At 40.1% G+C, this 23,807-nt stretch overlaps 1 protein-coding gene across 4 annotated transcripts in view; it reads left to right on the top strand.

Moving 5' to 3' along the window:
- Nucleotides 1–23,511, top strand: part of LOC126510612 (phospholipid scramblase 1) — a 52,937-nt gene extending 29,426 nt beyond the window's left edge. Inside the window, exons 2-9 of one of the 4 annotated variants that reach the window (XM_050157253.1) lie at nucleotides 917–1,215; nucleotides 8,673–8,753; nucleotides 12,434–12,669; nucleotides 14,033–14,075; nucleotides 16,208–16,428; nucleotides 16,543–16,704; nucleotides 21,585–21,746; nucleotides 23,007–23,511. In XM_050157253.1, the coding sequence (XP_050013210.1) occupies nucleotides 8,675–8,753; nucleotides 12,434–12,669; nucleotides 14,033–14,075; nucleotides 16,208–16,428; nucleotides 16,543–16,704; nucleotides 21,585–21,746; nucleotides 23,007–23,036 (933 nt within the window). In that variant the 5' untranslated portion in view covers nucleotides 917–1,215; nucleotides 8,673–8,674 and the 3' untranslated portion in view covers nucleotides 23,037–23,511. Of the gene's footprint in view, nucleotides 1–916; nucleotides 1,216–8,644; nucleotides 8,754–12,433; nucleotides 12,670–14,032; nucleotides 14,076–16,207; nucleotides 16,429–16,542; nucleotides 16,705–21,584; nucleotides 21,747–23,006 lie in introns of all 4 variants that reach the window. The other 3 variants (XM_050157254.1, XM_050157252.1, XM_050157251.1) reach the window with 3 other exon arrangements.
- Nucleotides 23,512–23,807: the final 296 nt, after the last annotated feature.

Raw genomic sequence — 23,807 nt, 5'->3', positions numbered from 1 at the left:
AGAGACGTGGGCTAGAGGTTGAGAAAGGTGTCCTAGAGGCCTGGAAAGTGAAAGTGGGCCCAGGGGCAAGGAAGGGACTCTGGCTGGAGAGGTAAACCGTAGCTCAGTAGGGTTTGCCTGCAGGCTGGTAGGGGTTTAGGGTTATTTTTCCGCGCGTCTTTTAACAAGGAGACCGGTCTTCCATTTTCTAGCGTGTATTTAGAGGTGTTCTTTGTCGTTTTACTTGAGACTGGTCTTTAGGTTGTCAACAAGTTTTTCTGTTTAATTCGGGGAAGAGTCCTATCTCAACGGAGGTCATCAGCCTTGTCCTGATATGGGAGGCATCTGTCTACATTTGTAAAAATATTAATTACAGAGACAAAAGGCCAAAAATAAAAACACCCCCTTCACAACTCAAATAATCAGTCCTTAACTGCTAGTAGCTGGACTTGTGAGATTTGTCACACATATATTAGAGATTAACTTCTAGTGTTCCAGACAACCTCACCTTCAAGGACCACTCTCCAGAAGGATTGTTAATGCTATAAATCTTCTTACTTAACAAGACAATGGAGTGTTGACAACTGAAATGCAAAGCATCCACGTGCACTAAGCCCCAGCAATTGTTCTTATCTGTTTCAGACACCTTATCCCTCTCAGGAGGATCATTCTCTCTGAGAATCTGCTTGCTTCTGTCTCTCGAAGCAGATGTTTTTAAACATGTTTAAAATATCAATTCTGGTCCGGTAACTGCTTCTAACCTCATACTCCTGCTTGTCATTACCCTGACCAGAGGATACCGTCTGTGAAGGTGTTTTCAGACGTACCCCATGCCATTTGTGGCACAGGATACCAAATATGGATGTGCATGCCATAAATAATGGTTAGGAAGTAGTAGATGGCTCTTTTCTCTTCATTCTTCTCTCTGTACGCCTAGCCTCCCATATTACATCCTGTTTGCAAAGATCACCAGCACACACTCCTTCACAAGTCCGTGGAACCCTGAACCAAGAGGAAAAAGTCACAGATCCTGTTAGCTATTGAGCGATAAATACTACTTGGAGCCCAAACTGTGCTTGGCATTCGAGAACACCGGATGCACAGGAAAGAAAGGAACAGCAGGAGAAGGCAGAGAGGAATAGCTCCCCAGCTGCCCACTCAGGCTGTCTGAGGGGGGCCCTCTCCTTTGCTTCCTCTCTGCGGGCAGCCCCTGACTCAGCTTGTTCTGGACATTGAGTAAGTAGCACAGACTTAAAGTATTAAAATGATTTTGCATCAGCTAATATAAGTTGTTAGAGTAGATGCTACCACCTCATAAGGGACTAAGTGACAGTAGCTTTTATTATGTAAATATTTAAATGCTAATTAGAAAGTGTTTCTGCAAATAAGTGTGTGAGCGCATGCGTGCCCATTTGTACTAGTTGATATATATTCTACATCCAAAGTTTATGAATCAAATTCTCTAAGATGCTTTCCATAAATGTTCCTAAGCAGGCTTTCTTTATCCTTGATTGCCAAAGTGGATTTTGGTAGAAAGTCTTACTGTTTCAAAGAATACACCGCATTTAGCCAGATCTCTCCATTCTGGTACTTCTAGCTTGCACAGTGTCCCCAAGAGCTCACTGACATTTGAGCCCAAATTCGTGCAAGCACAACTCTTCTGGCTGCATAGAACTTTACCCAAAACACAGCTCAGAAGCTCAAGTGCATGTCTTTTTAGATGTTCACCTCTCGAATGCACAAAATGTGTCTACAAACGTTGCCAGGACTAACTGAACCCCAAATCATTCACTACACAAGATGAACTAGTTTACATGATTAGGGCCTAACATTTGTAAGCCATTACAGGTTAATTTCCCAACACTAATCTGTTCCAGAGGCCAACACCAGAATTCTAAGTCTCCAATGTCCTATCAGTAAGAATGAGACACTACATTGAGGGAAGAGTAAAAAGTAGGTCAGAAATTGAGGCAAAATTAATGAAAATAAGTAATTTTCTCATTAAGTAGCCAAAAGCTACTTTTTATTTACTTGGTTAGCATAATGTTTTTGTGGTATTTCAGCAATACTTTTTGAAAACTATAAGAGAATTTTCTTACCTCAGGAGTATGGGTTAAAAGCTTTTAGTAAACCATGAACTGTGGAGACAAGTCACTGTCCCCAACGCAGTTTCTCTCTCCTTGCTGGGAAAGTGTGGCAGCTATCTAGTAGCTCAGGATGCCAGTTCAGCCTTGTGGTTTTTAACAGAATGAAGTTTCAACTTCCCATGAGCATCATCCATAGTTCGGTAGATGTATGTAATCACCATCAGATTGCGCCTAAAATTCTGTTCTGCTGCTATCGCGATTCACATGGCATGGAGCCTAGGATAACTTTACGAGAAACTTTAGGAATACAACATAAATATTTCTTCTTTTCCTAAAGCCTTTTTGTGATTCTTTTCTTTTATAAGAATTATTTCCTTAATGATGACATAGATTATTAACTAATTCACTAAGCCAGACCCAGCTGCTTTCAAACCTGAGCAACATGCCTGAGAATAGAACCATTAAGATGGTGAAAACTGCCAAGCAGTGGTGGCACAGGCCTTGAATCCCAGCACATGGGAGAGAGAGGCAGGTGGATCTCTGAGTTTGAGTCCAGCCTGGTCTACAGAGTGAGTTCCAAGACACACAATTGACAGATTCCCATCCTTTCATTATATTCTCAGTTTCTAACTTGCAATAGACTTCTCAGCTTAGCAAGCTAAACCTAAGAGATTTTTAAAATAGAAGAAAAATATTTCCATCTCATATATGTGGTTATAAATTCCCACAATTTTCATTCTAATTCAACTGTTAACTGAATTGAAAATGTAAAAAAAAAAATTAAAGAAAAATAAAAGAACAACTTACCTCCACCTCTCCTTGCAGAAGATAGACTTTGGTGCTTTTCCCACATGGAGGGAAGATGAGAATGACGGGCAGTGACCCTTAAAATTTCTGTTGAAATTTGCAAAACCTTCACTAGCCAACGACCGTCAGTAAAGAAAACGGTGTTATTCAGACAGGTCGAATCGAATATGTTTGCTCATAAGGGGCACTACCCACTTCTACCTTTGGTTCACTGGGCTCTGCCCAAATGCTTCCAGAAGATCGGTAACCATTGTGGGCCACCCCATTTCTAATCTTCCTGAAACACACACTATGGAAAGAGAGTCAAGCGCAAAAGTTTGCCTGGCTAGATGAAGCTACACCAGATAGGTGAAGAAGATTAGCCCATGAGTCTGGCTGTGTAACTCCAGGACACCTTGCTTGCGCTGAGCCTGTCAGCCTGTCAGTGTGTGGCATGTTGACAGAGGTCTTCTATTCTAGAACTGTTTAAACCATGGACAAACACTATAAACAACTTCAATATTCCCACTATTAAGTTAAATCTAGTTATGTTTTCTGCCACCGTGTTTTATCCTTTATTCTTATTTTGTGTTTTTTTTATGCTACAGAATCCAATGCCATTTCCGATACTATAGTAACAGAGATGATGCTGATATTGCAACAGTATCCAAAGCTATACATTTTTCCCTTAAAACCTTTGAGAAAGCTAAATATTAGGTTTGTTGGTAAACAGATTGTATATGTAGAATACATTTCAGATGGAACAGCTTTATGCTTCTGTGTACAATTTACATACACAAGGCTTATTCTCGTCACACAAATTAAAAAATGATAACTCTAAACAACCAGTCCATTCTAACAAGTCCTCAGACTCACACCTTTGCAAATTTTCATCACACTGAATTAAGTGAGCACCCATCATAACACTCTGTGCTTTTCCTCCGCAGAAATTTTTAAAGAAAATGTGTAATCTATCACTTTTTTTAAAGATATTTATTTGTTTATTTATTTATTTTTATGTATACGGTGTTTTGCCTGCAGGCCAGAAGAGAGCACCAGATCTCATTATAGATAGTTGTGAGCCACCATGTGGTGCCTGGAAATTGAACTCAGGACCTCTGGAAGAGCAGCTGGTGCTGTTAACCTTTGAGCCATCTCTCCAGCACCTCTATTACATGTTTAACAAAAGATTTTGCCTTGTTAGAGAAAAAAAAAAAGGATTTTTCTTTTCCTTCCTTTTGCCTTTGTAGAAATAGAAAAAAAAATGTGTCTCAAATCAAGTGGACCTTGATAAATATATTAAACCATTGCCCTTAGATTTCCCCCAAGGAGTTGATCTTTAGTAACAACTTCAACATTGACTGACTTTGTATAAAATTTCAGAAAAGTTTTAGAATGTAAATGCATGTTGACTTAAGTTACTTTATATGTTAGAAGCTTCACAATGGCTCAATTCAATTTAGAAAGATGCATTTGGTTAAGGTCACATTTAATATTTTTGTTTTACACACGTACATATATATATGTGTATGTGTAATATATATAAGTATGTGTATTTGTATGTCTAAATATAAGTTTTGCATAAATGAGAATAATTTTGCAAATAGTGCATAAATCGAAATAGATGTATGTAAAAGGAAGGTGCTATCTTCCAGATAATATAATAATCCTATTATTTTTATGTTGCTAATACAGAAATTAACCTGCAATTATTATGTTTTTGGTATATGGGAACATCTGCCCATTATCTTAATTTCTCTTCACATGAATTCCTCTTGGGACTCCTAAAATTAGAATCCTTTCTTTGCTCCCTAAACCTCAGAGACCTCAGAAACCTGCTGAGTCCATCTGTTTTGAGTTATAAGTTTGCCGTTTATATTGTTGAAACAGTGATTGTTACAGGGCAGTAACCGGTGTCATTCCAGTTCAGATATGTCTCATCAGAATTGGATTGTTTCCTTTAGATGTGCTCCGAGACCCAGGGTGGGAGTGGGGCTACAGGTCCGGCTTTAACAGATGGGAGTACTAAGCACCGAGGACTAAGCATCTACCACTGAGAAGCAGGAGGGAATAGTTTGTTATTTCAGAGATCTGCGACAACTTAGGGTCTGTTACAGGAATCTGGGCAAGGGATTCTTTGTTTCCTGAATTTATGGCTGCCGTGGACTCTATACTGCTGAAGTCGTTATGAAACAATTGAAAAAGAAGAGTGGATTTAGCATAAGCTAAAGGAAACCTTTTCCTCCTCTAGGTTGTACTAGAGGGTACTCGTTCACGGCAGCAGAAAAGAGACTACTAATGAAATCACTATTTTCAATGAACTAACATTTCAGTTGGGCTATATTTGTAAGAAATTTTAGGATACAAACTATCAAATGCTTTAGGAAATTTGCATAAATCTACCTATCTCCAGAGGTCAACAATAGCACTCATCTCCTGCTACAATCCTTCCTGGCCAGGGAAGCTTTCAAAAAATAAAATTATAAGATGGCAGGTATACAACCTAGTGGCATATTTACATATAGATGCACTTACTTGTATAGCCACCTCCCTTGTGTTAAGTAAAAAAAAAAAAAAAAAAGAAGAAAAGGGCAGCTCCTCTGGCGCAAGAAATCCAATTAGGTCAAATCAAACCAAATCAAAATGCCCATCGTTTTATTAAGAATGACGCTCTCAGGGGGCCAAGCCCGTGGCAGGGAGACAGGACAGCAGAGAGCCCATGAAGGCCCAAAGACCACGTGTTTCTCTTCTGGGGGCCCACTTAAATACCCTGTTGGGGGGGTCAGGACCTGTCATGCTGGGATTTGGAGTCCAGAGCAAAGCAACTCCCAGGTCAGGTTGGCTGGGACGGAGGCCAGGGGCTGGGGGCTATGCTCCCAACTTAACACTTGGTAACCTTCTATCCTCTAGTACAAAGAACATACCTTGGTTGATTCTACTAAATGATGTGGAGACTACTGGCCTAATATAGCATGCCTGCCATAGGGGTCTAGAGGAGTAAACTAAAGGGTACCTCAGGGATGTAAGAGCACTGGGAAGTTGGAAGGCGTAGAGGGGTGTGGTTCCTTCTCTGGGTCAGGCTCATCGCTTCAGTGGTCTAATCAGTGCAGTTGAATTGCATCCTAGAGAACTGGGAAAACCTCTAAATGTACGAACCTTGCTTTTTTGGCTTCTTTAATTCTGCTTCTGTCTAACTGTTCTTATTAATTAAAGTATGCAAACTTAAGGTGTGTTTTTTGTGCTTTAAAAGCTCACCCTGAGAAAGGCTCTTGGGTTCTATATCTGGAAAGTGATCACCCAGTAGAACTCTGAAAACCACTCTGGCCTGCTAATAAAGACTTTCTATTGGTTTCAAAAAGGAGAATGACTTCAATCTAGCCTTTCTCATGAACACACATAAATGAATGAGTTGAGTGATATTTAAAAGTCCACAGAAGAGCACCATGTCAAAAATATCAGTTTGGAAGCCAGAATGGTTCCTTCTATGTTAAGGCCATGTTTCTATAATTCAACAATGGAAACATTTGAATTTATGGTCAAGAACCCAACAAGAAATGGGAGGAGAAAATAAAATAAGTGTAATGTCTACTAGATCATAATTTCTGTAAGGACAGAGCCATCGTCACCCAGTGTGTAACCAAAAGTAGCATAGATGTCCACTTTATAGTTATTGACTGCTCGAGGTGGGTAAATGACTCTCTAGAGAGATGTGTCTATGAAGAAGTAGTGGACTAAAACATTTGTGCACATAGTAAGATGATTCAAGACATAATATATAGAAGATAACATTGTAAGGTGTTACTTGACTGTAAGTGAATAGCATAGTTTTTAGAAGTCAGTTAATTGTGCTTTAGAACTGAAAAGTTTCTCTGCCCTGATAAACCTTTCTGCCGACGCAACAAATCCAAATCAGACGGAATTAGAAAAAGCCTGGGTTTAATGGATACAACGCTCTGGGATGATTTTCCAGCCCCCAAGAGAGGAGACAGAAAGGAAGACCGGAGAACCACATGTCTGTTTTCTGGGGGGCAGTTTAAGTACCCCGTGGAGTGGTCTTGAGCATCTCTGGGGGAGGGGGTCATCATTTGGCAGGTTTTCTAAGATGAAGCAAGGTTTGGAGAGGGATGGGGGGGGGGACTTGGAGTGGAGTTTCCTCCTGAACATTTTATTTTAGACTGTAGATATATGGATGCCAGCGGCTGGGGTGAAGTTCTCACCCAAACAGAAACTTTGTACACTCCAGCCCTGTTGGGGAATATTATTATAAAGTGTGTTGTATTTCTTTCCCTGCCGCTTTTGTTAACAATTAAAAGGTGTGTTTGATTAAAATAAAATTAACCTGCCTGCGAGCAGGAGGCTGCGTCAGTAAGTATCTGGCAGGAAGTGTAGGGAGGAACTAGGCATAGGAAGGATTTTTAAGTGGGAGCTGAGAAAAGTACAGCGGCGACGTTGTTTGGAAGACGCCAGCCAAGAGAGATTAGCTGCTTGCTCTTCAGCTTCTCTGACCGAGAAGAATTCCATCTCAAACCTTAAATTGTGAGTTCTTTAGATTTAGATAAAGCTTTCCTTGGTAGTTTTGAAAGAGTAGGTGCCCCAGGGAACAGAATCCCACTCAGAAGGCTGCCCTTGAGTTGCTTAAGGATCAGCGACTGTGGACAATTAAAAAAAAAAAAAAACACGGGGTGAGGGATGGGTGGCACAGGCCTTTAATCCCAGCATTTGGGAGGAAGGTGGGTCTCTGTCTCTGTGAGTTTAAGGCCAGCCTGGTCTACAGAGGGAGTTGCAGGACTGGTCCCAAACACCCCTCCCTAAACAAAACAAAACAAAGCACAAAGAAACAGAGAAACAGAGACAACAAAACCAAACATAACAACACAGCCCCAGTAGTAGAGGTTCAGGGTAAGCTTTAAAATGGTAACACAAAAGTAGATGTGCTAAAGATTTGTTTTCTTATTTGTGTGTGTGTGTGTGTGTGTGTGTGTGTGTGTGTGTGTGTGTGTGTGTGTGTGACTATGTGAGCAGATAACCCCAGAAGCCAAGGGTGTTCAGCCACTGGAACCCACTTCACAGGTAGTTGTGAACTGCCCAGGGTGAGTGCTGGGAGCGAATTGAGCCCTCTGAACAGCAGCAAGTGCTCTTAACAGAAGGCATGAGGACCCTAAAATTAAGTGTCAGGGCAATGATTACAGACTCTTCATTCATATTTTAGTACACCATTGCCTCCAGTTTGAGCTCTCCTGGGAGGAGTTCAGTGAGGAATTGGAGCGAATATGTCAAAAATACTTTGTATGAAATTCTCGAAGAGTTAATGAAAATAGTTATTAAAAAACAATCCCACATTTCTTTTCTTTCTTTTTTTTTCTTTTTTTTTTTTTTCGAGGCAGGGTTTCTCTGTAGCTTTGGTGCCCGTCCAGGCTGGCCTCGAACTCCCAGAGATCCGCCTGCCTCTGCCTCCCAAGTGCTGGGATTAAAGGCATGCACCACCACCGCCTGGCTTCAATCCCACATTTCTAGCTGTTACCATCACCACATACAGGGAGTTTTATTGTTTTCTACATTGTCTATCTATGTATGCTTTTAAAATTATCTTTGGTCTAATGTCACAAATGACAAATCTTGGGAATTCAGCCCCGATCACAGAGCTGCCTCAAGCTACCTAGAAGAGAAGTTGCTGCACACAGGATTCTGTTCACTGCTGGTTCTTTTACAGGCACAGCTTCATGTGCTGAATTGTCTTTGCATGTTTCCGTTCAGCCTCACACATCTTCCCAATGCACATCTCGTTTAAACAGATAAACGTGTACTCTCTCTGAACTGCAGGCATGCCAATGGAGGCTCCCCGCCCAGGAACACACTTGCCAGCTGGGTACGTCCCTCAGTATCCACCAGCAGCATTCCAAGGTAAAATACTTGAAGAAAAAAAAATATATATATATATATATAACACTAATCAATTGATGTTCCCAAGAGAGAGAAAAAGGTGGTGACTATGTCTTTATTTTAGTATTTTTTTTTTAAATTGGATTGAAAAAAATGTTAGTGACCTAGGTTTTGCTTTTAGATTATACATGCTTTCCAAAGAAATAATTTTTATTTATGAAGGACAGTAAACATTGTAAAGAACTAATGCAATGCACATTTTATATTTACTCGTGAAATACAATGTTGACAATAAATATTGATACGGATAGTAAGTAAAATGTTTGTTGGCTGCTCATCGGTGCTGAAAGTGCTTCATGTGATGATGTCTAGAAGATTTAACTGTGGGTGTTTTTGAACAACGTATTTAGAATTAATTGTACTCGGTGAACAATAATAAAAACATTAAACTGAAAGCGACCTATAGCAAAAATGTCCCCACTTCATAGTAAGCCTCATTTTCACTTTGCAACACATGCAAAGACTTCATACATGCTGCCCCGTTCTCTAGTCACATACACTACATACTAGATGTTCATTTATCTTTTCCAACAGTAAACTATTTCAGAGATCTAGGCAAATGCAAATGTCAGCACTACTGGACTTTTGTCAAGGCCAATGTTGCTGGGATACCTGGATTTACCAGTAACAGGCTCTCCAGATCCTCAAAGAGCACCCTGGGGCTTCATATCAAAGGTTGGGCAGAAGGGTACAAGCGTTCTGTTTTCTTTTCTGAGTAAACAGATTGGCTTGGGAGCTGAAGAGTCTGTGTAATTGTCTTAGAAAACTCCCCAGGGGTCTCCGATCTAATCCAGATGTTGGCAATTAAAGAAATAGGAACTGGCTAAACTCCAAAGCTCTAAGGCAGCAGTTCACAACCATGGCTGTCATTAATTTTCATTTAAAAATACTAATACAGAGAACATTCACAGGGAAATTAAACCACACCTCTGAACAATGGCTGGTAATTTCCAAAAAGCCAGGTGTTGGTAATGTGGGGCCTGGGTTGAGAACGCTGTTCTGAGTTCTCCTAGATACAATACTTGGAGAATTCCTAGATTGTTCATAACTTAACCTAGGCACCCATAGAACAGTTTAATTAGCCTTACAGCTAACTTAAAATCGGCGTACATGATAAATTCAGTTTGTATCAGGCATGGAATGTGTTAGAAAAGGTAGCTTGGTTTGGGAAAGATGGAAAACCTGTTCTTCCATCCAGAAACCTGAGAAGTGGAAATGATTAACTGCCTTGTGATCTTGTCAGGCCAGGCCATATCAAGCTCCTACAACCAGGAGGTGACTAATAATCTAAATGACCCTTATAGCCAGAGTCTCCGCCAAACTCCCATAATTAGGACCAGAGGTGGCTAATAGCCCACATGACTTCTAAGCATCTTTATCATCTAGACAGGCCAGGCCCTTCCGTAGGCCCTTAAGATACAGAAAGTCTATCTCTGGAATCCTTTTTTTTTTTTTTTTTTTGGAAGAAATGATACATTTCCTGAGTTGAGTTTCAAAGTAATTCTGCTTTCTTGTTCAGTAGAGCTGTATTACACCAGGAAACTTTCCTCATATTGTACTGCCTAGCTATTGGTCGTTCAGCTTTTTATTACACCAATTACAGCAATACATTATCACAGTGTACAAATATCCCACAATACTGGGCTTAAATACCTTGGAAATAAACTGCCTTTTAACAGAGTTCTGGATGTAGAAGGAGCAGCGGGCTGCGTTCCTGGGGCCCGGCTCCCCGTCTGCCTGACTAGCTTATGCCCCGAAATAACACACAAACTGTATTCATATAAACACTGCCTGGCCCATTATATCTAGCCTCTTCTTGGCTAACTCTCATATCTTGCTTAACCCTTTTCTAATAATCTGTGTAGCACCATGAGGTGGTGGCTTACCGGGAAAGATTCAGCATGTCTGACCTGGTGGCTGGCTCCATTGCATCTGACCTCACTTCCCTTCTTCCCAGCATTCTATTCCGTCTACTCCACCCACCTATGTTCTGACCTATCGGACCAAGCAGTTTCTTTATTAATTAACCAATGAAAGCAACAGGTAGACATAGGACCTTCTCACATCACCTGGAAGTCTGATGCAGGTTGATGAAGTCAATATGCACTGGGTTTTCTTCTTTCTTTTGCATGGTTCCCTTCTCTGTATAACACCTGCAGGGGCCCCCTTAATCCTCTTCAATGATGGGGGATGGGGACTTATTGTAGTTCTAGGAAAGTAACACAGTCAATAAAAAAAAAATAGCATTGGAGGTCCCTCCAAAGATTAAAATGGGATTATCGCATGATCTCCTCCTAAAGGAATCTGTCATCATACCACAGACAAACATTTATCCATACTTATTACTATACTGTTCGTAATAGCCAAAATATGGAGTCACCCTAAATGCTTATCAACAGATGCCTGAACAATACTCAATAAGCCCATGAATATGCACTCAAAGACATACATATACACACACAGGTTTTATTCAGTCAGAAAGAAGAGTGAAAATTATGTCATTTGTAGAAGATGGATGAAACTGGACAGCACCATATTAAGAGATACAAACCAGGCTGGGTGTGGTGGTGTCTACCTTTAATCCCAACACTTGGGAGGCAGATGGAGCTCTGTGAGTTTGACACCAGTTTGGCCTACATAGCAAGTTAAAGACATGTCAGCCAGGGCAGTATAGTAAAACCATTTCAACAAACAAATACCAAAAAGCAAAATAATAACAACAAAAATAGAGATAGTGATACAAGCCAGATTTCCAAAGACAGATATCCCATTTATTTAAAAAAAATTATTTTTGTGGAATCTCGATTTTAAAAAAAAGTGTCTATATAAGATCAAAAGTAAACTGCACTATTTTGGGGACTGGTCAGAACCCAGAACCCAGTGGGAAGATTTTGGGGTGGACACAAGGATGATAGGAAATGAATTGTGAACAAAGGACATGATACTCAGGTATATTGGTGTGACAGTGCAATGTGTTACTTGGTCTGCTTATTTAATTTTTAAAATTGTTGTGAGCTTTGTTCTGTTGCTCTAAACCTTGTGTGCATGTATGTTCGCACGCACTCCAGGGGTGATACACAAGTAGAAGCTATAAAGAGAAATATCATATTATAGTTCATTTAAGAGTTCAGATAAAAGAAATTTGTCTAAAAATGTAAATAAACAGAAAATCACTATGATCCAGAGTCGTTCCTTGGTGACAGAAACACCGATGCATCTCTCTGACTTGTGTCTCGTTATATGGTCATGTCTAGTTTCATACTTCCTCCTACAAATGATTTCATGCTTCTTTATGGCTGAATCCACCATTATTCATATCTAGATCCAATAATACCTGTATCTACATTGCCATCTATATCTGTGTAGGCATGTGTGTTAAATTTTCTTCATCATCGTCAGTAGGTATGTAGGCTGACTCCACATCTTGGCTGATGTGACTAGTGTAACAATAAACTTGGCTGTTTATTCTTCATATTTATAATTAGAAGCAGGGATAAGCCACAGATACTGTATTGAGGCCATAGACCAGACCTTGTGAGTGGAGAGGTCACAGGCAAGTCTATGTGAACTGATGATTCTTTTTCTCTATGAAGTTGCAAGTCTTTTTTGTTGTTGTTCTTGTTGTTTTGCTCCGATTCCAGGACCTTCGGCACATACTGGACACCCTGTTGCACTCCAGACTGGCTACCAAGGTCCCCAGCCTGCTTACCCGGGGCCTCAGCTTGGCTACACAGTCGCAACAGCTGGCAGTGGAGGTTATAATGCAACCCAGCTTCCTAGTCAAAGAAGCCAGGCTATCATCCTCGTGAATACCCAGTGGATGCCAGCACCGCCACCTCTTCAGAACTGCCCACCTGGGCTAGAATACTTAAGTCAGGTAAATTCACATGCTCAGCACTCACAAGAGACAAAACTGTGTTTCTACTTCTAATGTGCTTGGACAACAAATGGATAATTCTCCAGAGTGTAACATTTGCCTCTGTGTCTTCTAGTTACTCAGTTCCCCCAAATGAAGTTCAGTTAAGCAAATTATCAATGTGGGAGATAATTGTGTTTTCTTTCCTGTGAGTTCAGCCTATGATAATAGTCAACAGGCAGAATTTGTTATACATTGTTCTACTCATTGTCCCAAGTACAGTCCTTATAGATAATCTGTGATGTGTACACAAGATAATTGCCACTGTTCTTTCCAAGGGGAAACTAGTGTCAGAGGATCTTAACTGCTTTGTTGAGCCTCAAAACCAAGGAGCAGTCATTGCAATTTACTTTTTATATGTGAACTTTGGTAATGAGCACAAAGGCTTTCCCCCCCAAGACTGACCCTCAGCCTTGGAATCTGAGAAAACAAACTAACAAAAAAAAATTCGTTATTATCTTTAGTGGTACATAAAAAAGAGCAATTTTTAAGTTTTTCTCTTTTTTCGTTTTTGTTTTGTTTTGTGTTTGAGACAGGGTTTCTCTGCATACTCTGGCTATTCTGGAACTCACTTTGTAGATCAGGCTGGCCTTGAACATGGGATCTACCTGCCTCTACCTCCCAAGTGCTACCTCTGCCTGGCAAGAGTAATTTTTTTCATATATGTATTTTTATAGACTACAAAGCTGCTTTTATTCTTTAGAAAATCGAATATTATAAATGCCTCTAGTGAGGGAGGAAAGTCTGGGTCTTTCTGAACTATAGTTCAGTGATAATAAATTTTAGCAAAAATATGAAGTTTAATAATAGGTCGGTATGAAAAGTCAGTGAAGTAAAAGGGCTGTGGATGTACTCAGTCTGTGAACACCCCAGAGGACCCTGTGATATCCAAGCATCTCCAGTCTGCCTCGCACACATGGCACTAACACGTCCTATGTGCTTTCAAAGTCAGGCTTAGAAATATTTCATTGTTGTGAATACTCAGCTGTAAAGAGGACATTGTTATCAATTCAGACACATCAAGTAAGGGGCCATCTGGGAGCTTGATTCCCAGCTCCCAGATGGCCCCTCACAACTATCTTCAGCCCCAGTTCCAGAGAGTCTGACTTCCACTTCTGGCCTCTGAAAGTACTGCATACAAGGGGCATCCTTACATACATGTAGGCAAAACATTTATATGCATAAAATAAATACATCTTTAAATAAACATTTGCCATTGAAATATAAACATTTAATTCTATGTGCAATAAAATGCAAAGTGTGAAATGTTGATCCAACTGAGACTTGATAAATAATCCCATGCTCATTCTCTTTTCTGTAACAGATAGATCAGATTCTGATTCATCAGCAAACTGAACTTCTGGAAGGTGTGTATCCCTTCTATTGATGGTATTTCTAGAAACAGGAGCCTGCGAGTTGCCTGTCCTATAGCACTCTTCTGTGGGAGGTTCAGCCAGGAGGCTACAGAGGTTTCTCTTCACTGTAAAGAGATTATGAACGTAATTTCCTGACCACTTCTAGTAGGAGTCAGGTGATCAAACTTCCTGTGCAGATGTGTGTTCCCACGCCTTAGAAAGGAATCAGGCCATGCTTGTGCTCTCTTTCTCTGCTTGCACTAAACTCCCCTTGCCCTTCACCTGACTCCTACCTCTTTGCCACTCTCTGCCAGCCCATGACCTATGAGACTTGAGCTGAGCCTTGGGCAGTGGTTTAGCTCCCACAGTGAATAGTCTGTAGGAATTAGGACAGGGACCATTTGTAAAATCATTGTTAGTAGCACACGCCTTTAGCCCCAGCGCTTGGGAGGCAGAGGTAGGTGGATCTCTCTGTGAGTTTGAGGCCAGCCTGGTCTACAAGAGCTTGTTCCAAGACAGGCTCCAAAGCTACAGAGAAACCCTGTCTCAAATAACAACAACAACAATAAAAGTGTTAGCAACCCCAGCTTCTGCTGGAAGTACAGTGGAGTCTTAGAGAATCTGTACATGTGAGCTGTAGATTCCCAGCTGAAGGAAACGTCCATGTGGTCTCAGGGGGACTGAACACAGACCCCCAAGGCTGCTCCTCACAGAACACACCTGATACGAGTGGGAAAAGAGCTTTCAGAAGCCTCTTTGGGTACAGTGTCCCCAGATGCAAGAACTTAAGATGCCGCTAAGTGCATCACCACACCCTCCAGAAAGCAGCCAGGAAGGATGTATGAACCAGTGTTGTCTTCTAGCTAGCAGGGCATTATGAAAAGTTGGCTCAATTCTAGAAAACACCTTCACAGGTCTGGACAGCAGGTAAGGTGTCAGGGAGGAAAAGAAGTGGGTCTGGCTCGATGGTGGGGGAAATCTTGCAGTTCTGATTGAATAGCAATCAGGTTGCTTCTTTATTTATACAGGTTTATAAGACAAAGACAGATTCAATGAGTTTTCAGAGGATATATATATATATATATTATATCATATTTACTTAATTTTCTATAACTTGTCCCAGGTTTTAAGGTCAGTTACAATTACTTAAGTACAGATAGAATTGATTTTGCTTTTATCATAGTCCCATAGCTGTATTTCAAATAATCTATAGGCTATTTTTGTTAGGGCAAGCAGACTTAATATATAACAGCCTGTTTCCTGATTCCTTGGGCCAATGTCCTCTTCTGATTCCTTTCCAGTTTCACTCTTCATTTTCACATCTCTGTGTTGGGAATATTTGCATGTCTAGAACACCTGATGGTCTAATAAAGATCTGAAAGGCCAATAGGAGAGGCAGGAGAAAGGATAGATGGGGCTGGCAGGCAGAGAGAATGTACAGAAGGAGAAAGCTGAGAGAAGGGGCTGCTGGAGAAGTAGCCAGAGAAGGAGGACATCAGGGGCCAGCCACCTAGCTACACAGCAATCCACAGAGTAAGAATAAGTTTCACAGAAGTTAGAGAATAGGAAAGCCCTAAGGCAAAAGACAGAAGGGATAAGTTAAGAAAAGTGGGCAAGAAACAAGCCAAGCTAAGGCTGGATGTTTGTAACTAAGAATAAGCCTCTTTGTGTGATTCATTTGGGAGCTAGGTGGTGGATTCCCCAAAAGAGTCCAAAGAACTTAACAGAATACACATACTACTACTACTACTACTATTCCATCTGTGCTTTTAGAAAAGTCCCTCTCAGTCATAAAGCAACACTGCCAGAAGAGATGACTGGGCATTTTTTATGCACACACCTTCCCCTTCAGCACTGCACCTCATAGACACTGAAGCTCCTTTGTAACAGAGTCCATGGAGGTGGACATGCAGCTTCATCCCTGAGGAAGTCTCGCATATGGATGTCTTCCATCTTTCCTTCATACCTTATTGTCCATCTCCTTTCCCACTGCTGTGTCCTAAATGTTCCGGTCCAAAGCATCTCTCCACTGCTTCCCTCCCACCTCCTGCTGCTCCTGCAATCTCGGGCACCCTTCCCACTGCTAGGAGAGAGTCACTGTTCCTCACAAAGTGGTGAATGGAACTTCCCCTGTGTGCTTTCAGTCTTAACAGGCTTTGAAACAAATAATAAATTTGAAATCAAGAACAGCCTCGGGCAGATGGTTTACCTAGCTGTGGAAGATACTGACTGCTGCACTCGGAACTGCTGTGAAGCAGCTAGACCTTTCACCTTGAGGATCCTGGACAATCTGGGCCAAGAGGTCATGACTCTGGAGAGACCCCTGAGATGCAGTAGCTGCTGTTTTCCCTGCTGCCTCCAGGAGGTCAGTGTGGAGTTTCCATATCAAATGAGAGGAGAGCAGCAGAGTTTTCCAGAATCCATTAACCCTGGGTGGTATGGCTATGGCTCCATTCAGCATGCACTCTTGTTTTTGTAGATAGAAATCCAAGCTCCTCCTGGTGTACCCATTGGTTATGTGACTCAGAACTGGCACCCTTGTCTGCCAAAACTGACTCTGCAAAATGAGAAGAAGGAGAATGTTCTAAAAGTCGTTGGTCCATGTGTTGCATGCACCTGCTGTACAGACATTGACTTTGAGGTAAGAAATATCACAACCTTCCTAGGATGTGCTTACCTGACATGAAAAGACTATATTCCTAATGAAAGGAATGTAGTCCTAAGGATGTTCTTAATGTGTTACCTAGTGTGAGCTGATGTGTATCCATCTAGATAATGGTCATTTGATTATTCAGAGCAAAGATCATTACTTTGATTAAAGGTTAATGTAGAGTATTCTCAGTGTCCTGCAAACAGAGGTCAATTCAGATAAATAAAAAGGAAAAGAAAACCTTCAAGCATTTAAAAATTCTATAGGTTTTGCTAGTGATTTGCAGAATGGCTACCCTGTTTAGTGTATAATATGAGGACCTGAAAGGGGATTCCAACAACTACAGGAAAACCCTAGTGTGCCGGTATCCACCTCTACTCTCAGTTCAGGTATGTGTGAGGGGGGCACTTCCTAAGACATGCTGGCCAGCCATTCTAGCTCAAAAAAAAAGAAAAGAAAGAAAGAAAGAAAGAAAGGAAGGAAGGAAGGGGGAGAGAGAGAGAGAGAGAGAGAGAGAGAGAGAGAGAGAAAGAAAGAAAGAAAAAAAGAAAGAAAGAAAGAAAGAAAGAAAGAAAGAAAGAAAGAAAGAAAGAAAGAAAGAAAAGAAAAAGAAAAGCCTGGCTCAATGAGAGAGACCGGGTCTCAATAAGGTGGTCAATAATAGAAGACACCTAACTTTGACCTCTGACCTCTATACCCCGCATGTCATACATACTATGCCAACTCATGCACAAACATGAATACATAAATACACACACACATACACACACACGAGAGAGAGAGAGACAGAGAGACAAAAGCAGAGAGACTCTTCCTTTTGTAAACACAGTATTATTCACCTAAGAGTAACCAAAACACTTAAAATAATTCTAGGGTCCTTTCCTCCCTCCTTCTGCATTATATACCTCACCAGCTCTTGGGAAAGTACACAAATTTTGTCATTTGGAATTCCTGCCAAAACCCCACTGACGTAGTGAAGTTTCAGTGTGGTGAGTAGAAGCCATGTCTTTTCTTTTCTCTGAGGTTCCAGATTCCAAAATTTCCATTTGAACTATTGAACTGTGGCTTGAAAATCTGAAAGAGAATATTCCTCGAATAAACAGGACTTGAGTTGTAAATCACACCCTATTCCCAGTAGTGTGAAGTAACCTCAGGCTGTCCTGCTCCATCCTGCCTGGATGTGCGTCATCTTCCTGTACACCCTCCACAGGGTCTTTCACAACAGCCTCTGCGGAACCGTCTCGAAGCCCACGCTTGTGCTTTCTCAGCACAGTGGGCACGCAGTCTGCTCTCAGTAGCCTAAAGGAGCCACGTGACTCCTCTCACTGCCTGGCACTATTCAACTTACTTCATCAAGGAAGAGTAAACAAAGAATAAGTAAGATCTTTTGAGGGAGACACCCATTCCCATAACGTTTTTCAAAGAGTATTATATTTTCTGTTTCACTAGCAGGTTTTTTTTTTTAAAGCAGGTCAGTTCTCCCTTCCCCATAAAAATAAACTCTATACCAGAAATACATTAATAGGAATTCCACATACATAGAACTCAGTAGTGTTTGCACCTATAGGCCTCCAGCAGGGTTTGGTCATGTGGCCCTTGCATAAGGCATAGTTCTGCTTCTCTGGGCTCTGATAAACCCTTGGAGCAAATTAGGCCACTGGCACTTTAATATGTCTGACATTATAAGGTTTCTACAACAAATGCCCTAACCAGCTTTGTTGCTTCATTTTACTGGCAAATATTTAAGGATGGGGAATTTGTTAAATCTAAAACCCACACATTTTTCTTAGAAAATCAAAGTGAGGCAAACCTGAACTTAATTTCCCAACAAGGAAAGATTCTCTAAGGCTGAGTAGAGCTGACCCTTTGTGGAAACTCTGGTAGCCCAATCCCAGTCTCCCCAAGATTTCTGTTTTATAGGTTCATTCAGTTTTTACCGCCTCTTCCTCCATTCCTATGAATTTGATTTCTCTGAGAATTTGGGTGTGGATAGGTGGTTTTCTTCTCTTACAGAATCCATGGCTAAGGGCAGAGCTGAGAGTTTCAAGAAAATACCTGTGACAGAAAAATATGTATATGATATGTGTGTGTATCAAAACACTCAAGAGCATTTGTAATGATAATTCTTTATGCAGAACATTATTCTTGTGTGAGCACCAGAGAAGGTAGTAAGTAGTTACATCATATGATAGATTTTTTTTTCTGTTTTTAATCAAGAAACACTATTAAGGGAAATTTTGCTGTCATGTGCTTAATTAAAAAAATGGAGTTTCCACAGAAATCTTTAAGAAAGAAAGAAAGAAAGAAAGAAAGAAAGAAAGAAAGAGAGAAAGATAAAAAATGGAGTTTTGTGATATTCTTAAAGATTTTAAATTTTATTGTGCCCTCCGTCTTCATGTTGCCTCCCAATACCCCTTGTCTTAAATGAGTTGCTTCCTTTATGATATATTTAGAATGCTATCTATGTCCTGTCTTTGACAGAACTTAGAAACGCCCACTTGTTCTGTTTCCTGCAGAGTAAGTGTTGGCAGTGTTCATGTCTTAGAAATGGGAAATATTATGAGCCTCTAACAATAGCATTAGAACTGTGAGTAGAACAGTTACAGTTGTCCTTAGGCCAGTGCATTAGTTCAAAGATGTTCAGGTGTCTCCTTTAAAATGTGCCTGGGTATGGAGGCATGGCTTAGCAACTACCAGGTTGGCCAGTTGAGTTCTACCCACAGGACTAACATGGTGGAAGGAGAAAAATGACATCCTCAAGTTGTTCTCAGACTCCTGCACCTCTGCACCTGCACCAAGATCTGCAAGTTCACATGCACACAAACACACTCTCTTGATGAAAAAACAAAACGAAGAAAACTTCTCAAATTTAGCTAAAAATCCTTTTGTTCTGGTTACTTTTGTTTGTAATTTGCAATTTACTTTTCTGATCATCCCTCCAATAAAATTACGTGTACATTTGAAAATAAAGTCAGCTAATTTTAAGTTATTTCTTTGTAAAAATATGGTAAATACTCATGTGTTTATCTTAGTTTTGGGTTTATGATATTAATAAATTACTGTTTATCTTCCATAATTTAATTCACACTTCAAATATATATGTGAAGTTTTTATGACTGACTATAAATGCTTAGGACAGCTATTGCATATAAGATGCTAAGATGTTACAAAAGAGCATTTGCTTTAGAGCAGCTTATCACCTTGTCATATCTGATACAACTCTAATGATTCATGACTTCAAACTGACATCGCTATGCTCACATCATGGCCTTTCGTCCATCTGAATTTCTGTGCATTGATGGAAGCTCATGTAGATGGCTCTCATGTGGAACAGGAAGTGACCTCCCATCTGCTCAAGGAAAGTGTGTCCCAGGACTGTACCCACAGCATCTCAGTGGGTGATACTGCTCATTGGATGGATGTACATCAAGGCCAACAAAGTTAGCCTTGGCGAACTCTCAAGTCATCTGCCACTCCCTGTCATCAGATTAGACATAGGAGGAAACCTAGTTCTCAAGGAAGAGAATGTGCATTCTGCCCAGTGTGGGTGTGGAGTGAAAGAACTACTCTATGAGCAATGGTTTATGACTTTTCATTCACGTTAGAGATAAACATCAGAGCATGTAAGGTGCCATCCTCCTCCAGCCATAATAAGATGTTGACTGCCTCTGAATGTCCCCATGTTTGCTTGGTGAATTTTTGGAGTAAGAGACTATGCACTTATGGTGGCGCACGCCTTTAATCCCAGCACTCGGGAGGCAGAGGCAGGCAGATCTCTGTGAGTTTGAGGCCAGCCTGGTCTAGAAGAGCTAGTTCCAGGACAGGAACCAAAAAGCTACGGAGAAACCCTGTCTCGAAAATCAAAAAAAAAAAAAAAAAAAAAAAGACTATGCATTTGCATTTGTTTCCAGACCCAAATAATCACACTACATTAATTACAATACTGTTTGGCCAATAGCTTATACATTTTTATAGCTAACTCTTACATCTTAAATTAACCCATTTCTATTCATCTGTGTATCACCAGTAGACTGTGGCTTACTGGTGCTGGCATGTTACTCCTTCAGCAGCTACATGGTGTCTCCCTGACTTCCCCTACTTTCTCTCTTTAAACTGTGTTTGGATTTCCCCTCTGGTTTTACTCTACCAAACCATAGGCCAAACAGCTTCTTTAATAACCAATGGTAATAAAACATATTCATAGCATACAGAAGGCAATCCCACCTGAGATCCTATCTGAGGCAAGAACTTTAAAAAAGGCTGCTTCCTGCTCTGATGCCTTTTGTAGGTTTGGAAAGGACACACGTCCTCCTGCTTTGACTTAAGTCTGTGTGTACATATTTTGGTGAGCATTCACATGCCCTCTGTGGAGTGGCTTTAGTTTGTGTTCTACTCGTTTTACTGTAAAATGTGGCACTGTGTCTTCTTCCCACAGAACCCCCAAATCAGAACTTTTTTTTGTAATGGAAATCTGATTTCACACACTTTTTTTCTTGTACTCTTTACTCTCCACTTGTTATCAAGTCCAACCCCATCTCTGCCCTGAGTGCCTTCCATGGATCTTCTTGTTGGTCCCTTCCAATCGCCAGCTATTCTTTAGGTTTTTCATGGCTTTATGCATTCCATGCTCCTCCTGTCCACCACCCATAGGTGGCAATGAGCCTCTGCCACATTTGTGTGGTCAGCCTGCGTGGAAGCTACGCTTCTCAAAGCAGATTATATAGAACAAGAGTTTCATCTATTAGCCTCTAGAAATTTCAGAAGAGAAACACTTTTGTACATAATTTTAAGAAAATATTTGTCTGACTTTACTCCAGTTTTGAAAGTAGGTTTGCTATACGCATTCCTTATATTTTTATTTTCATCTGTAGATCAGATCTCTTGATGAACAATCCAGAATCGGCAAGATATCCAAGCAGTGGTCGGGGTGTGTGAAAGAGGCCTTCACAGACTCAGACAACTTTGGGATCCAGTTCCCACTTGACCTTGATGTGAAGATGAAGGCTGTGACCCTCGGAGCGTGTTTCCTCCTAGTAAGTCTGCCCCTGCTAATCCTTGGCAGAATTGTTCCATAATTGTAAGCACGAATTCTGATTGATCTTTAACAATGCTCAGACCAAAGGGGTGATCCTTTTCTCAGATTGCCTCTTCAGACTGACTCCCTCAGACTGCACTGCTTCTCAAACTGCATTGCTCCTCAGATTGCATTGATCTCTACAATATATAATAAATATTTTTTGTTTTATGAGAATATATTTATTAAACTTTATACAATATGCACACACATTGAAACATCACCCATATTCCATAAATATAATCACATTTTTGTATCAATTCAAAGAAAATTGTTTTCAAAATCTTTTAAACATCAGGAAGTTTTCTATAAATATTGAGTAAGTTATTTAAAATTGGATATTGCTTGGTTCAAAGCTAGCAGAATAAAATAGCTGTGAATACAGGTTTGAAGAGAACTATTGAGGGAACTGTGAGGAACAGATTGAAAAAAGCAGCAACACAGGCGTCGTAATATATAAGTGATCAGCAAAAGAGCTGAGTTATTACTGTTGGTGAAATAAAAGAGCAGGAAAAGTGGGAAAGTAATAAATTCTGTAAGATTTAATAGTTATTGAAAGGAAACAGTATGGGAAACACTAGGCATATTTACAAGAGAGTTGCTGACCCTCGCCGGAAAGCTTGATCTGTATTTCATTCTGAATGAAAAGTCTGCATTCGCCCCAAGTCTAAAGCTGACCATGTTACTTGAGACATTACATTATTAGAAGGAAACTAGAAAAAGTGAAGGAATGGGAGGGAGGTCATGAGCATTGGTAGCTCTTCCAGAGGACCTGGGTTGATTCCAGCATCACATGGCAACTCATCACCACCTCTTAGTCCAGTTAAAGGGGATCTGATGCCCTCTTTAGGCCTCCATGGGCACAGAAATGCATGGAAACACAACACTGACAAACATAAACTCATATCATCGATGAAAAAAATTGCAATTTAGGAAGAAAGATGGATAGATTTCAAGGGAAATATAAAAAGAAATATTTAGAGAAAGTACATGGGAATTTATTAAACTGATACAGACATGGAAAAATAAATTGAATCATGGAATTTAATTGCTGTTGTAACCAGAAGGGATAGGTCATGCTTATTCATACTTTCCAACATTTATTTATTTACTCATTACATGGATGACATTGCATCATTGGGCATTGAGTGCCCTTAGCTTTCTGTACCTATTCTCACTCTTTGTCTCTGAAAAACTCTCTGGTTTTGTTTCTACCTAGGATTACATGTTTTTTGAAGGCTGTGAGTAGGAACAAAACTCAGTAGCATGGTGGGAAGAATGAAAGAAGACAGAGAAGGTCTGACGTCTACGTGATGAGACGGTGTACATGAGAAACAGATGGCTTTATTTTTCTTTAATGTGTACAGATGTGTTTTCCGAATGATGGTTGATTTTCTACATGTTTGAAATAGACATGGGTGCATATCTTTATACACACCTAAAATATTCACTAAATTCAAGATAAGAATAAAAATATATATTTAGACATAACATTTTATGGAAAAGCTCCATCCTAATTGTAGTTTATTTTTCATCTTCTGTTAAATTTAAACTTGCTAGTATTAATTATAAAGTTACACTTGATTCTGTCAAATCTTGTTAGTTTATTTCTTATGAGAAACCTGATATTATTTTGAAAATAATAGTTTGAAAACTTTTTAAATGTTACTATTTTTGTTGGCTTGGAAATATTTCTCAATAAAATAAATGCAAATAAGAAAAAAAGTAGCTTGTATTTTCTTCTATCTGTAGGAAATAACATTAAATGCTCTTTTACAATTTCTATTATAAATTTTCATGCTGAGAAGTCCATAACTTGCCAATTTTAAATGCTTTCTCAATGAACAATGACATGTTAGAAACTCTAACTTTTAGGACTCACTCTCTACTACTTTACTGTTGGTATACTATTTGACATTTATATTCAATTATTTATCAAGAGACCCATTCATGGATATGACCCATGGACACTTTGATCTTGGCTATTATTCATGGATATGACCCATGGACACTTTGATCT

Source organism: Alexandromys fortis, unplaced genomic scaffold (genome assembly GCF_014885135.2).
Source record: "Alexandromys fortis isolate MF-2015 unplaced genomic scaffold, M_Fortis_MF-2015_v1.1 scaffold_85, whole genome shotgun sequence".
NCBI classification, from domain to species: Eukaryota; Metazoa; Chordata; class Mammalia; order Rodentia; family Cricetidae; genus Alexandromys; species Alexandromys fortis.
Note: the sequence above shows the minus strand (reverse complement) of the source record. Positions and strands in the feature narration are given on the sequence as shown.